Genomic DNA, 11,857 nt, shown 5'->3' with positions numbered 1-11,857 from the left:
ACAAGCGAGTAAAAGCTGGTTTCTAGGATACGCCCTCCAAGTCTCTGCATCAAGCCACCACTGCGCCGACTGCCGAAACCGCCACTGCTCAACCATCAAAGTCATCACGCTGCAGGAAGAAGCACAACAACAACAACAGCTCCAGCAACAAGAACTGTGCTGTCACTACCACCGCTGCTCCTCTGCAAGCCGTACCGGCTCAACAGCAGTCTCATCATCGACCAACACCAGTTACTCAAACACATTTATGTTCCGTTTGAGTTGTAATCACATGTTTCTTCTTCTCCTTATAAAAATGCATAACACCTTTAACGGAAATATTGTTACATTCAGTGGCACCGGAGGTAAAGACGATTTCTTTCGGTGACGCGTTGATGAGACTGGCGACCTGCGCGCGTGCGGCTTCCACCGCTTCGTCGGATTCCCAGCCGTAAAGGTGGGTGCGGGAGTGAAGGTTTCCGTATTGGGAGACGAAGTATGGGAGCATGGCGTCGAGGACTCTGGGGTCAACGGGGGAGGTTGTTTGCATATCAAGGTAGAGGGGTCTGCCGGAGATTTTGACGCCTTTCATTGAGATTCCGGGTGAGGTGTCGTAGGGTTCTGCCGCGGCGGCTGCGGTGGAGAGGGGGCGGATGTGTGGGAGGAGTTTAGGGGAGAGTGATCGGCGGACGGCGGATGCGATAATCTTGGAGGCCATTGGTTTGGTTGGGGAAAATTGGTTTGGTGTGTGGAGGATGAAATTGGGGGAGTTTTAGGGTTACGGGGTTAATGACGGTGAAGGGTTACTACACGTGGCGTGTTTGGAGCTGTTGTTATTCGTTGGTGAATAAAGGACTAGAGTATACCATTTGTTTAGTTTAGAGTTAAGTGTCATTTTAACGTGATTAGTCTATTTTGCAACTTTATTTCAATTTTTTTATTTTTCGTCTTTGGTCTTAAAAAGTTTCACCATTACCATTTTAGTTCATTGGGTTAACCTCATCCATTTTTCCTGTAAACAAGAAGGGCAATTCGATCATTTTATAGGTAATTCTGTAAACTAGAAGGGCAATTCGGCCATATAAAATGACCGAATTGCCTTTCTCGTTAACAGAAATAATGGATGAAGTTAACCCAGTTGACTAAAATAACAATGATGAAACTTTTTTGGACCCACAGACAAAAAATAAAACTTTTGAACTAAACTAGCAAAATGATCCAAACTAAAGGGACTAAAATGACATTTAACTCTTCATTTTATTTAGGCTTTTCAAATAACACCTCTCAAGACCAAAGTGCAATAATGACAAACGTTAGACTACTCGGTGTGGAGGAGAGTAGTCCTCAAATGATGCTCCGCCACGTATGTGGGTGTGAGGATGAGACTAAAGGGGATGAACCTAGGGTGTGGAGGATGGACCTAAATATATATGTGTATGTATGTATAGGTGTGTTTGTGTATAAAGAAGAAGAGAGAGGACCAGCAAGAACGTCGAGGGGTCGACGGTGCCGTTCCTAGGGGGCGGTGTTCAGCCCCGTCGCCGGCCCTTGCCGATCCTAGGACGGAGCCCATACCGAGTGGTCTTAGGGCAGATTTAAAGGTGTATCGTATATGAGTTAAAAAACTTTTTTATGGCTTTGAGTTGTTAAAAAAAAGATAAATTTAAATTGGCGTAGATAAAGTTTTTTTTGGCTAAGATCATTTAACTTACAATCTACATAATCAATTTTACGAGTCGTCTTTTTTCTTTGTGTCAATAAAGTTGAAATCCTAATTATAACCAAAATGTAACAAAACTCTTAACCGTAAGAAAACAATAACTAAATGAAGAAACACTAAGTCTAAACCATTGGGTTTATTCTTGAAGAAATGGTCTCGTCAAGAAGGTCAATTTTTTATATTTTCTTGATCAATAGCTGAGAGTGTAATCTGCATAACAATTACATCTTGAAGCTCGTTACAAGTAGGGGGTTGGGGGTGAGGGGTTCTCCTTGTAACCACTCTCCGGCGTGAGATTAAGTATCATTTAAGAAAACAATAAATTAGTGTTTTAAGAGTGAGGGAGCCAATACCTCAACCTTTGGAAGAAGTCTCGTATTTAGGTCATCCGTAGTCATAAAGCCCCTTGTGGGGCGTTATACGACACGTGTCATGCCACGTCACACGGGGGCTTTATGGGGCGTTATATCACTAGAGCCCGTAGTCATAAAGCCCCTACCCATCATTACCTAATTATTAATTTTCAATTTTATTAATTAATTATAAAAACCTTGCTTTATTTTGATTGGTCAAATTTTTGAAAACAACCCCCATCACGGCGCTATATGCATGGCGCCCCCCCCCCACAAAAAAAACCCCATAACGCCGCCCGTAGTAGTGTGCGGGGCGTTATGGGGCGCGAAAATTGAAAAATAGGGTGTTATAGCGCCCCACTACACACTCTCTTATAGCCGAAGGTGGGATAGGAGAATGGTGGGCTGATGAGCCCTGGTACAACTATCGTTGTCGAGGAATATCCGTTTGGTCCCCTCCAACAAGACAGCAAATGTCTGCAGGGGGAGGTCAACGTGGCGTCATGTGACTGGTCGACTGACATAACCCACCAGTCGTTAGTGGAGATCGTGTGGAAGTGCTTGGTAATTGTTAGGATCTGAGTTTGGTTTTGATTGTGTTTTACGTTTGAATTAAGATGAAGATGAGTGAGTTATGCAGCGGAATTATAATGGAAACAAACTTTGTACACAATCAAACAGGAGAATTGCTTTAATCAAACATTTTCAACAAAGAACCGAAAGATTGAATTTATTTCAATAACGATTACAATGCATGAATGAATACAAACTCCCCCTCAGCCTGAGCTCACAGTATTTGTTCGTGCAGGAAGAAGATGGTGAAAGAGCTAATAGAACAGTACAGAGCACTGTTCTATTTATAGGCACGAGCAAACTACTGAAGCATCTAAGCTGACGTCACCATGAAAGTGACATCTAACCTCCTAACAAACTCTAACCTCTAATCTATACAACCTCTGCTATGCTAACTACTGATATTACAATACATTACATAAAGTAAACAAAACTACTGCTGCATCCTTCCACTGCTGTGAACCCAACAGTACTTGTCATGATCAGCAGTGCTTGACTTAAGGCGGTAGATTGGGCAGCAGGGCTTTAGTTCTTCATCAGTCTTTGACTAGATCAGCAGTTGTAGGTCAGCAGTTTGTATGATCAGTAGATAGGAGGTCAGCAGATGTTGAAATCACTTTCAAGGGGAGAGACTTGTATACATAACATCTGCTTATTCTGGATCCACTGACCTGATCCAGTTTTGGCTTTAATTATCTGTTCCTCTGGTAGGGTTCAATCTCAACAGCGATATTTGGCTGATGCCACGTATCATTTATTACATTGTGTCTTATGTTGTTATGTTTGGTATTTTTTCTGGAGTGAATTTCAAGGATTGTCCTTTATCTTTATACTCATTTTCAGGTGTTGTCCTTTATGTTTAAAATTGACGAGTTTTGTCCTTTATGTTTTCATATCATACACGTTTTGTCCTTTAGGCCTAACCCAGTTAGTTTTTTCAGTTAAATTTAGTCATATGCTTTGCACATGAGGGCATTTTTGTCAATTCAAAGGTTGCAGAAGCTTTGAGCTGTAAATCTGCCGTTGAATTTACCTTTGAATTGACAAAAATGCCCTCATGTGCAAAGCATATGACCAAATTTAACTGAAAAAACTAATTGAGTTAGGCCTAAAGGACAAAACGTGTATGAATGAAAACATAAAGGACAAAATTCGTCAATTTTGAACATAAAGGACAACGCCTGAAAATAGGTATAAATATAAAGGACAATTCTTGAAATTCACTCTTTTTTCTGCCAAAACAACACAAAATATCAAGCCTAAGTCCAAAACCTATGCCTACATATCAATTCATATGCCTTCTCATGACAAATGTTCTTTCTACATAAACCTAACCTGAGATAGGTATTTTATGTTAATTCAAGTTATAACTTATAGCTTTTAATATACAAGAAGACAAGAGTATAGAATGAATATAAAGGGTAAAATATGCAGAAAATACAAAAAAATCCTACAAAACTGAAGATAGTTTATTGTATAGGGGGTAAAGTGGAATATACATATATATACACCCAGAACTGTAACCAACAAACTTCCCGAAATCGGATCAAATCATCACGAGTGTGCATGCAAGTTTCAATTTTAGGTCAGATAATAATTTCAATCAAGATTGTATGTATAATTGACTCTTTCTCACATACAATTTCATCGTCAATTTTCAATCAATGCAGTGAACAAACAAGCATTCTAAAGATCGAATTCAAAGCTTTTTTTGAAGGAAAGATTACCGTTTCTTTTTGCATCTCCATCCAAATTCTGTTCAACGAATTATTGGTAATTTTATTGTAGCTTTTCATTTAACCATTTGCTTTTGATTTATGAATACAATTTAGAATTCATTATTTGTTAAATATGATTTCATTGTTTTATATTGAGATAAGAGATTTAAAAAATTTATTAAATGTAATTTGTTATTTGAGGCCTAGCTAAACCTGATTTATCGATTTCTTTTGGTATGTAATATAGAGTAAATCATGTTCAAGTCACCGCGAAGGAATGGGCGTAACAAAGGTTTTAAAATAAAGCATGTGATTCAGGTTTCTATGTTACTTGGTGTAAGCATATGGCTGCTTTACCAAATCCACCATTCCGATGACAAGAAACCGTCTGTCACGACTAAAATCTCACACGAGTTGGATAATGATACTATCGAGAACGTTGTTGTTAAGTTGGGGAGGAAAGATCTTCGTCCCAAAGTGAAGGGAACGAAACCAGATGATGAACAAAAGATCGAGACTGTTGAGGGTCGCGAGAGTCAAGGACATGAGGAAGTTGGAGAAAATGAACGCGTGGATAGTAAAGAAGACGTTGAGGAGGTAAAAGAACACGAGAATGAGAATGAGAAAGATGACGATGAGGAGGAGGAGGAGAAAGGTAATGAACAAACCGGAAAGGTTGAAATGAAAGAAAGTGACGATGGAAAGAAGCGCGACGAGCAGAACCAAGTTGTGGGTATGGAGGATACCGAGAAGCAAATGAGTCCGAACCTGAAAGACGGTAAAGTTTCAATCCCATCAGAGGATGTTGCTGATGGTGAAGATGAGAATGATAAGATGATGAACAATGGAGAGAATGATACGCGTAGCAGCAGCAAGCAACCAAGTGTGGATGATAATGAGCATGATTCAAAGATTCAAACTGAAGAACAAATAGATTCAGCTCCAGATACATATCCAAATGGAACCGACCGTGCAATCTATTTATTAACTACAGGAAATGAGAAGAGCATGGAAGGTGATGGTGAATCAGAAGCACAAAGCAAGACTTTGGAATCAATTCAGGGTGAGGCTGAGCAGAAAGGTGATTTGTCAATACAAGAAGAAGAGAAAGATGCTCTTACAGATCTGGAAACACTACCCGGGAACAACGGAACAGGAGGAGGAAGCATTGCCCTTGAAAATGCAGCTACAGATTAGACTCTTGTTGTTTTTACTTGTGTTTATTTTACTGTCATTTTCATTTGTTATGTGTACTCTCAGTTTTAGTTGAACATCCTAGTGCAATGAGTAATTCTTTTTTGCTAAATCATAATTATTAATCATGTTTAGCAAGTTTGTTACCGCTACGTAAATGTCTCGAGACGGTATTCTAGTTAAACTAATTCATCGTTGATAGTGGCAATCGTGTCGGGTTAGCATGTTCATACTGACAAGTCCGTTCATGACCCATTTAACCCTTTAATCAAAACGTGTTAAAAGGGTTGTAACAAAGTTGCTAACCGGTCAAACAATTTTTTCAACTTTTGTAGTTCAAGTTTTGGGCGAGTTGACAAACTTACTTTATTATAAACATGACCCGTTTAATAAACAGGTTAAACATGTAAATCCAAAACAAAAACCCTTCACCAAACCAATTATCTTAGCAAACCCAAAATCTTATTATATTTTGTCTATATTTTTCAGGAATTATCACCAATGTTACTACAGTTTTTTTATTCCCTACCTCTGAATCTTTAAAAATACACAAGCAAATACCTGGAAAAGCAAAGTAAAATGCTTGGAGGATGATGTGAATGAGTAAACATTGACCTAACCAATAAAAAGTAACCAAATAACCAATAAAAAGTAACCAAAAAATTGTTTTCCAAACATATGCAGAACTCTCATTCTATGGTTAGTTCTTGATGAAAGAAAACAATCCCATGCAAAGTTCTAAAGCCAAACACGATTTTTAAGCGAATCATTCATTATTGAACCAATTAGTATTCACAAACACTTGTTTGCATGTGAGAAGCAAAGTAAAAAAGGAAACAATCCCTTGCAAAGTCAAATACAAGTACCAAGCTTAACAAGAATGCAATTTGAATAACAACAAAAGCCAACCGAATGAAAACAAAACATGATCATTATTATGAATGCCCTCAGCAATGTCCAATTGGGGCTTCAATGGTGTTCCTTAACTTCGAAAAGGCCATCAGGTCCTGAAAAAATGACGGTAAAGATTAATAATGTCAATCTAACTTGACCCATAATTCACTGTGTCCTCATAAACATGAGCCGCAGCACGTTACAGAGCTGTTAATCTAACTTGACCCATCAAGATGCCTCTTTAAATGCATATATGACATATACACCAATGAACTGATTATACAAGCCAATCAAAGATAAACATAGTTACAAATCATGTTTAGGTTTACACCAAGTATAAAACTGGCCCAACGTATAAAACTACAATGTAAAATCTATTTAATTAACTTCCAAAATACTAGTGATAACCATGATACATGCATAGGTAACCACATAATAACAGAGAAACAAGAAAAGGTTCAACAATTTCAATTTAGAGGAACAATAGAGGTTCAACTATGAACTATGTTCTACACGTCTCACTAAGACTCAGGCTGCTGACAACGTAAGATTCATATAAGGCAAGAAGTTGAGGTAACTTATTCAAGAGGTTTTACTAAAAGAAACTAAGAATGTAGTCGACTACAACACCATATAACCGGAGCTAGGTTACAAAAAGCTTACCCCATGGAAACTCCTTGTTCCGGATGTGCATGTATGGATACGCCTACACAAATAAACAGTACATAAGAATTAATCTCATAAGACGAAAGATAACTAATTGCAGCTTATTTTGCAATTCAGCCGCTTACCAATTTAATAAGTGTTACAATATCACCGACTATAAAACAAGTAGCCAACTGATCTAATGTCTCTCTAAATAAACAACCAACAGTAATAAAAAGAATTTACGCTTACAGGAGGTTCTTCGAAATGAGGATGACCCTTGGATAGATTAACAGCCGCAAGAATCGTGCAAGCAACGATTCCTACGTAGGTAATCTTCTCCCATTTAGCCGCCTCGCCTGTATATACACAAACAAATCACAACATTAATGTGTCCTTATTTCGCTTATCAGATAGTGCATATTCAAATAAATTTAACAAATTATCAAACACACACACACACACACACACGTATAATACATATATAGAAACAGTAACAGAAGGATTCAATTCAACTAATCTCTATTCTAGAAATCAAAACCCTAAAATGCACAATTGATAAAAGTGAGCCCTAAATCTGACATACTGAAATCGATCAGATCGAGATATTATACGATTAAGCAGAAAAGTAGATCTCATAAAAACTAATTCTTTAAATATATGAGAAGATTAAGAAGAAAACGACAGCGTATAAAATGTTATTGGTAATTTAAGGGAAAAAGTAGCATACGAGCTTCTTCTTCAGCCGATGCACCGGCGGAGAAGGATCTCGTCGAAGCTGGATTGACGCGAGCGCCACCTCGGAGCGCCGTTCGAAGAGTAGATCTCACAATCGCCGACGCCATTTCTTTCTTTCTACTGGTATGAGTTTTCCGATTGAGAGAGTTTTGAGTTTTGTTTGGAACAAAAGCCTCAATCAATGGGTCAAGGCCCAATAGTGGATTACCAAATGACCCGTACAGCAATGGGCCTGAGAATTAAAAGTTTATTCATACATGTGTTGGTCTGACCTGACCTGGCATGGAATCACACCCCTTAGCACAGCCACAGGGATAACACATAGTTAATAATTAATAAGACCACCTAATGTGGATTAGGTTAAAAATTGTGTGCTCCGATGTGTTTGATCCAAAAATCTGATGCATGATGTGAGTTGCGCGATGCGAGCGCGTCAGGTATGTGATGCGCTCTTTGTAAAAATATACTAAAAAATTATTTATGCATAACAACTTATAAAAACGTACTTAAATTAAAATAATTCACGTAAGAAGAAGATAAGAGTTGTGTTTTTTGGTTTAATCAAGCATACTAAAATGTTTGTAGAACTACAAAACGTGTTTAGGAACTATAATGGTCCAAATTAAGCATACTAAAATATTAACCATTGAAAAAACCCAACCCATTATTATAAAATCAGAAAAGAAAACATAAAAAAATGTTGTGGGCATCGGAGCGCATTATGCGATGAGTGCATAATGCGAAGTTGGTGCAACATTCAAAGGGGTGAAGGTGGCGGCAAGAGGATGTGGCATGCTTTGTCAAGGTGGCTTTGACGTCGATGGTGATGCCGAAACCGACGTTAATCCACAACAGATGGTCTAATAACTCATTTAAAATAGTGTGTATTTATTTATTTTATTACAAATATGATTCTTATTGTTTACTAAATAGTTGTGTTTTTGTGTTTGGTCTTTATCATTTTACTCTTTTACTTGTATGACAAGATATATCAGAACTCTCAAACATAGTTTGTCTTAACAATTCTTTACACATGGACCCCTTTCCTTTAGCGAAGATGTCCTAACGCAACCCCACCACTTGGTTCTCGAATTTAATCTTTCTTTAATACATAAAAAAAATCAATCTCGAATTTAATCTTTCTTTAATACATAAAAAATCAAGGTTCTAAACGGGTAGTCCAATGCATTCATCGAATTAACATGTCATCAAGGGGATGAATTGTAGCTATAACATTTTATCTCTAGGGAAGATAGCAACAATCATCATCAAGTTTTCATAAATAATCAAGGTGTTATTATTTTTTATCATACTAAAATCACATGATTGCAACAAACTCCTTATGAATTTTAGTAATTTAACATTTATGATCAAGAGGTATTCGCTATGTCAATCGATTTAATTACCAAACGCCAACAAATAAGTGTTTTGACAAGCAAAAGCTAAATCAAAATGCAGTTCAACAAATTCCAAAGAAAATCATAAGAATATTTGAGTTATAAGAGTACAATGATTGATTAATCGAAGCTTAACGAAGCCATAGGACTGTCAGACCTCTCGTTTCAAAATCTCATCCTATCTAGATGAGACTCAAATCCAAATAATTCTCTTGTGGCGGATAACACTCTTCCTCCGATTTCTTCATTTATCCCCATTTATCCATGTCTCATCCTCCTTATTGTCTTCCGCGCCTTGTAAGTTGTCAAGAACTTGAACTCACTTCTTGGTTCAACCAACCTCAATGTTACCAAAAAACAATTAAGGGTAGGAATAAGAAGAGATGTAAATTGACCATAGAAAACGAAGGCATTGCCACCTTTGTCATCGTTGATCAGATGAAAGCCAATAGTGGACAGGATGGTTTCTTTGGACCGTTGTCAAGCTTGAGTAGGAAGATGGATGGTGACTAGAGAGTAGAGCTAACAAAAAGTGTCGTGCTGTGTTAAATGGGTCATGTTAAAAATGTCACATGATCACATCTAACACAACTATTCAACCGAGTAATGACACTTTTAAATGAACGTGCCACTTGCTTAAAACAATAAGGCTGGTGGGTGTGGTATGAAGCCCCTAGGGGCTTTATCACGCCACATCAGTGCCATGTCACATAGGGGGTTTTAAAGCTCATTCCTTTAACTTGCATACAACGGTTTAAAGCCCCTTTTATAGCCTCATATTAAACAAAATACAAAAAAAGGAGCAAAAGATTTGATTGGTTGAAAATATTTGGGCCTCACCTGCACATGTCATTAGCGCTCGTTAGTGGAATGAAGCCCTCTCCATGGCGCCCTCCCTTTCCCAGGGGGTGGCTATGGAGCGCTAAAGGGCGCTAAAATTGCTGATTTGGCCAGGGGCGCTATACCACACCCCTTGGCCTAACATGTGCATATTTAATAAACAAGTTTAACGGCTTGACACATTTAACACGATTACATATATCAACCTTAATAACATGAATGTCATCGTATTATTAACATGATTAGTGATACGACATACCCAACATGATTAATAAATAAGAAGATGAAACAGGGGCGAACCTACTCATCCCGACCCCCCCCCCCCAAAATAAATCTTAGGTATGCCACTAAATGTAAGTAACACAATAAAATAAAACTTAGCAAATGTTACGATCCATAAAATCCAACTACGCTAGCCAATTAGGGGGGATGAATTTAATAATAAAATATACTAGCGGGCCTTGACATTAAAACAATTAGGTAAACTGTAAACATGTTATTTGTGTCATAAACGTGTTAGGTGTGTTGGAAAATGTTTTGTGAGTTGTGACAGACGTTCTATTAAAGCAATAATGCTGCATTAGTTTGAAGGTTTTTGCCGAGAGAGTGGGCGCAAAATGCTTTGTTGAAGGGGGATTTAGAGATTAATGGCAGAGAGGTCATCAAAGATGTCGTGTGAGAGAATGGCTAGGAATGGGTAGAACACATTAGTCGATTATCATAAATTTGATCATAGAGAGAACATATAAGTCAATTTACCATACGTAACAAACTAACAATCCTATAATTCAAGGTAAGAAGCTTGAGTTAAAACGATAAAGAAGTGAGTAGGTCTAAGGTGAGAATGAAGAACACTAAGTTCAAGCCTCAGACAACTCACCTCAACAAGGATCTAAGGGCCTTGCATGTACAATTAAGCGACCTAGAGCCCTAAAGATCAACGACGATGGCAAGTCATCCTTGGCTTGAACTAAAAGCTCTTTATTCTCCTTACACCACCCTTCCATTTAGTGATCTTACATCTTTTTGTTTGTTTTCTTGATGTTATATGCACCATGGTTGTAGACATACCTATATATAGAGAGAGCGAATTGGCACTTGTATGTATAATGTGTATATTTTTTACAAAAAAAATAACACGAAAGAATTCTAGACACTTGATAGAAAATAGAATATATTCTAGAATGCGACAATCTCAAAGCGGATAATTTGTTCTCTGGTTGTATCTTTGATTCTCAAATTGCCCTTAGAATCAAATTCTTCAAGCATTTGACTTGTGGAAATGCAATATGTTCTCTATGCTACACTTTGGAAGTCAATCAGGCTAGCCACTCCGCTACAAACACACGAAGGGACAAAAGTTTCTACGAAGAAGAAGAAGAATAAGAATGTTTTAAGTCTAACCACATCTAAGTTCTAACACGCTACAATCTGGAATCGCTATGAATGGATTGGCCGGATTGAATTAACCAATAAATGATGAATTTATTCGCTTTTTGTCTGATAAGATGCGAATATAATACTTGCACTACAAAGGAAAGTTGCAAGGAATTCAACTAAACGTGAATATAGGCACGGTCATCAATCCTCGCTCATCCAGGGCCTAACGTGATTGTATGGATACCATCTACCAAAATTGCCTAAAACAAGATACAAGTGAGTTAAGTTGAATAACCTATTTGTTTGCGGTGATGTAGCTTGGTTTCAACTATGCAAGGATCTGGTTTTGGTTTAAAGGGTTTAAAAGCCGTTACTAACATTTTGGCTCATGACCGTTAACACCCTAATTCTATCTAAAATCTATAA

At 37.7% G+C, this 11,857-nt stretch overlaps 3 protein-coding genes across 4 annotated transcripts; 1 reads left to right on the top strand and 2 right to left on the bottom strand.

The window, feature by feature from the left end:
- Positions 1-235: 235 nt before the first annotated feature.
- On the bottom strand, positions 236-800 carry LOC110907418 (cysteine desulfurase, mitochondrial). Its single transcript, XM_022152405.2, has one exon. The coding sequence runs from the start codon at positions 695-697 to the stop codon at positions 236-238; it is 462 nt and encodes a 153-aa protein (XP_022008097.1). The 5' UTR covers positions 698-800.
- Positions 801-4,083: 3,283 nt separating this feature from the next.
- Positions 4,084-5,649, top strand: LOC110905917 (high mobility group nucleosome-binding domain-containing protein 5). 2 transcript variants are annotated; one of them, XM_022151331.2, is made up of 3 exons: positions 4,084-4,210; positions 4,296-4,398; positions 4,591-5,649. In XM_022151331.2, exon 3 carries the CDS (start codon positions 4,599-4,601, stop codon positions 5,538-5,540), a length of 942 nt encoding a protein of 313 aa, XP_022007023.1. In that variant the 5' UTR covers positions 4,084-4,210; positions 4,296-4,398; positions 4,591-4,598; the 3' UTR covers positions 5,541-5,649. The 2 variants fall into 2 exon arrangements, with proteins under 2 accessions (XP_022007023.1, XP_035839175.1); XM_035983282.1 differs by lacking the exon at positions 4,084-4,210 and having other exon boundaries at positions 4,238-4,398.
- Positions 5,650-6,288: 639 nt separating this feature from the next.
- On the bottom strand, positions 6,289-8,024 carry LOC110903817 (cytochrome c oxidase subunit 6a, mitochondrial). Its single transcript, XM_022149605.2, has 4 exons — positions 7,807-8,024; positions 7,329-7,435; positions 7,095-7,137; positions 6,289-6,544 (listed from the first exon to the last, which is right to left on the bottom strand). The coding sequence occupies exons 1-4, from the start codon at positions 7,919-7,921 to the stop codon at positions 6,507-6,509; spliced, it is 303 nt and encodes a 100-aa protein (XP_022005297.1). The 5' UTR covers positions 7,922-8,024; the 3' UTR covers positions 6,289-6,506.
- Positions 8,025-11,857: the final 3,833 nt, after the last annotated feature.

This window comes from Helianthus annuus, chromosome 14, assembly GCF_002127325.2.
Source record: "Helianthus annuus cultivar XRQ/B chromosome 14, HanXRQr2.0-SUNRISE, whole genome shotgun sequence".
NCBI classification, from domain to species: Eukaryota; Viridiplantae; Streptophyta; class Magnoliopsida; order Asterales; family Asteraceae; genus Helianthus; species Helianthus annuus.
The sequence above is the reverse complement of the archived record's forward strand: the minus strand, read 5'-3'. Positions and strand labels throughout refer to the sequence as shown.

Coding starts and splice junctions, on each gene's coding strand:
- LOC110903817 (XM_022149605.2), bottom strand. CDS start 7,921: ATGGCGTCGGCGATTGTGAGATCTACTCTTCGAACGGCGCTCCGAGGT. Junction 7,138..7,328: donor CTCATTTCGAAGAACCTCCT/GTAAGCGTAAAT, acceptor TTATTTGTGTAG/GCGTATCCATACATGCACAT. Junction 6,545..7,094: donor GAACAAGGAGTTTCCATGGG/GTAAGCTTTTTG, acceptor TCATTTTTTCAG/GACCTGATGGCCTTTTCGAA.
- LOC110907418 (XM_022152405.2), bottom strand. CDS start 697: ATGGCCTCCAAGATTATCGCATCCGCCGTCCGCCGATCACTCTCCCCT.
- LOC110905917 (XM_022151331.2), top strand. CDS start 4,599: ATGTTCAAGTCACCGCGAAGGAATGGGCGTAACAAAGGTTTTAAAATA.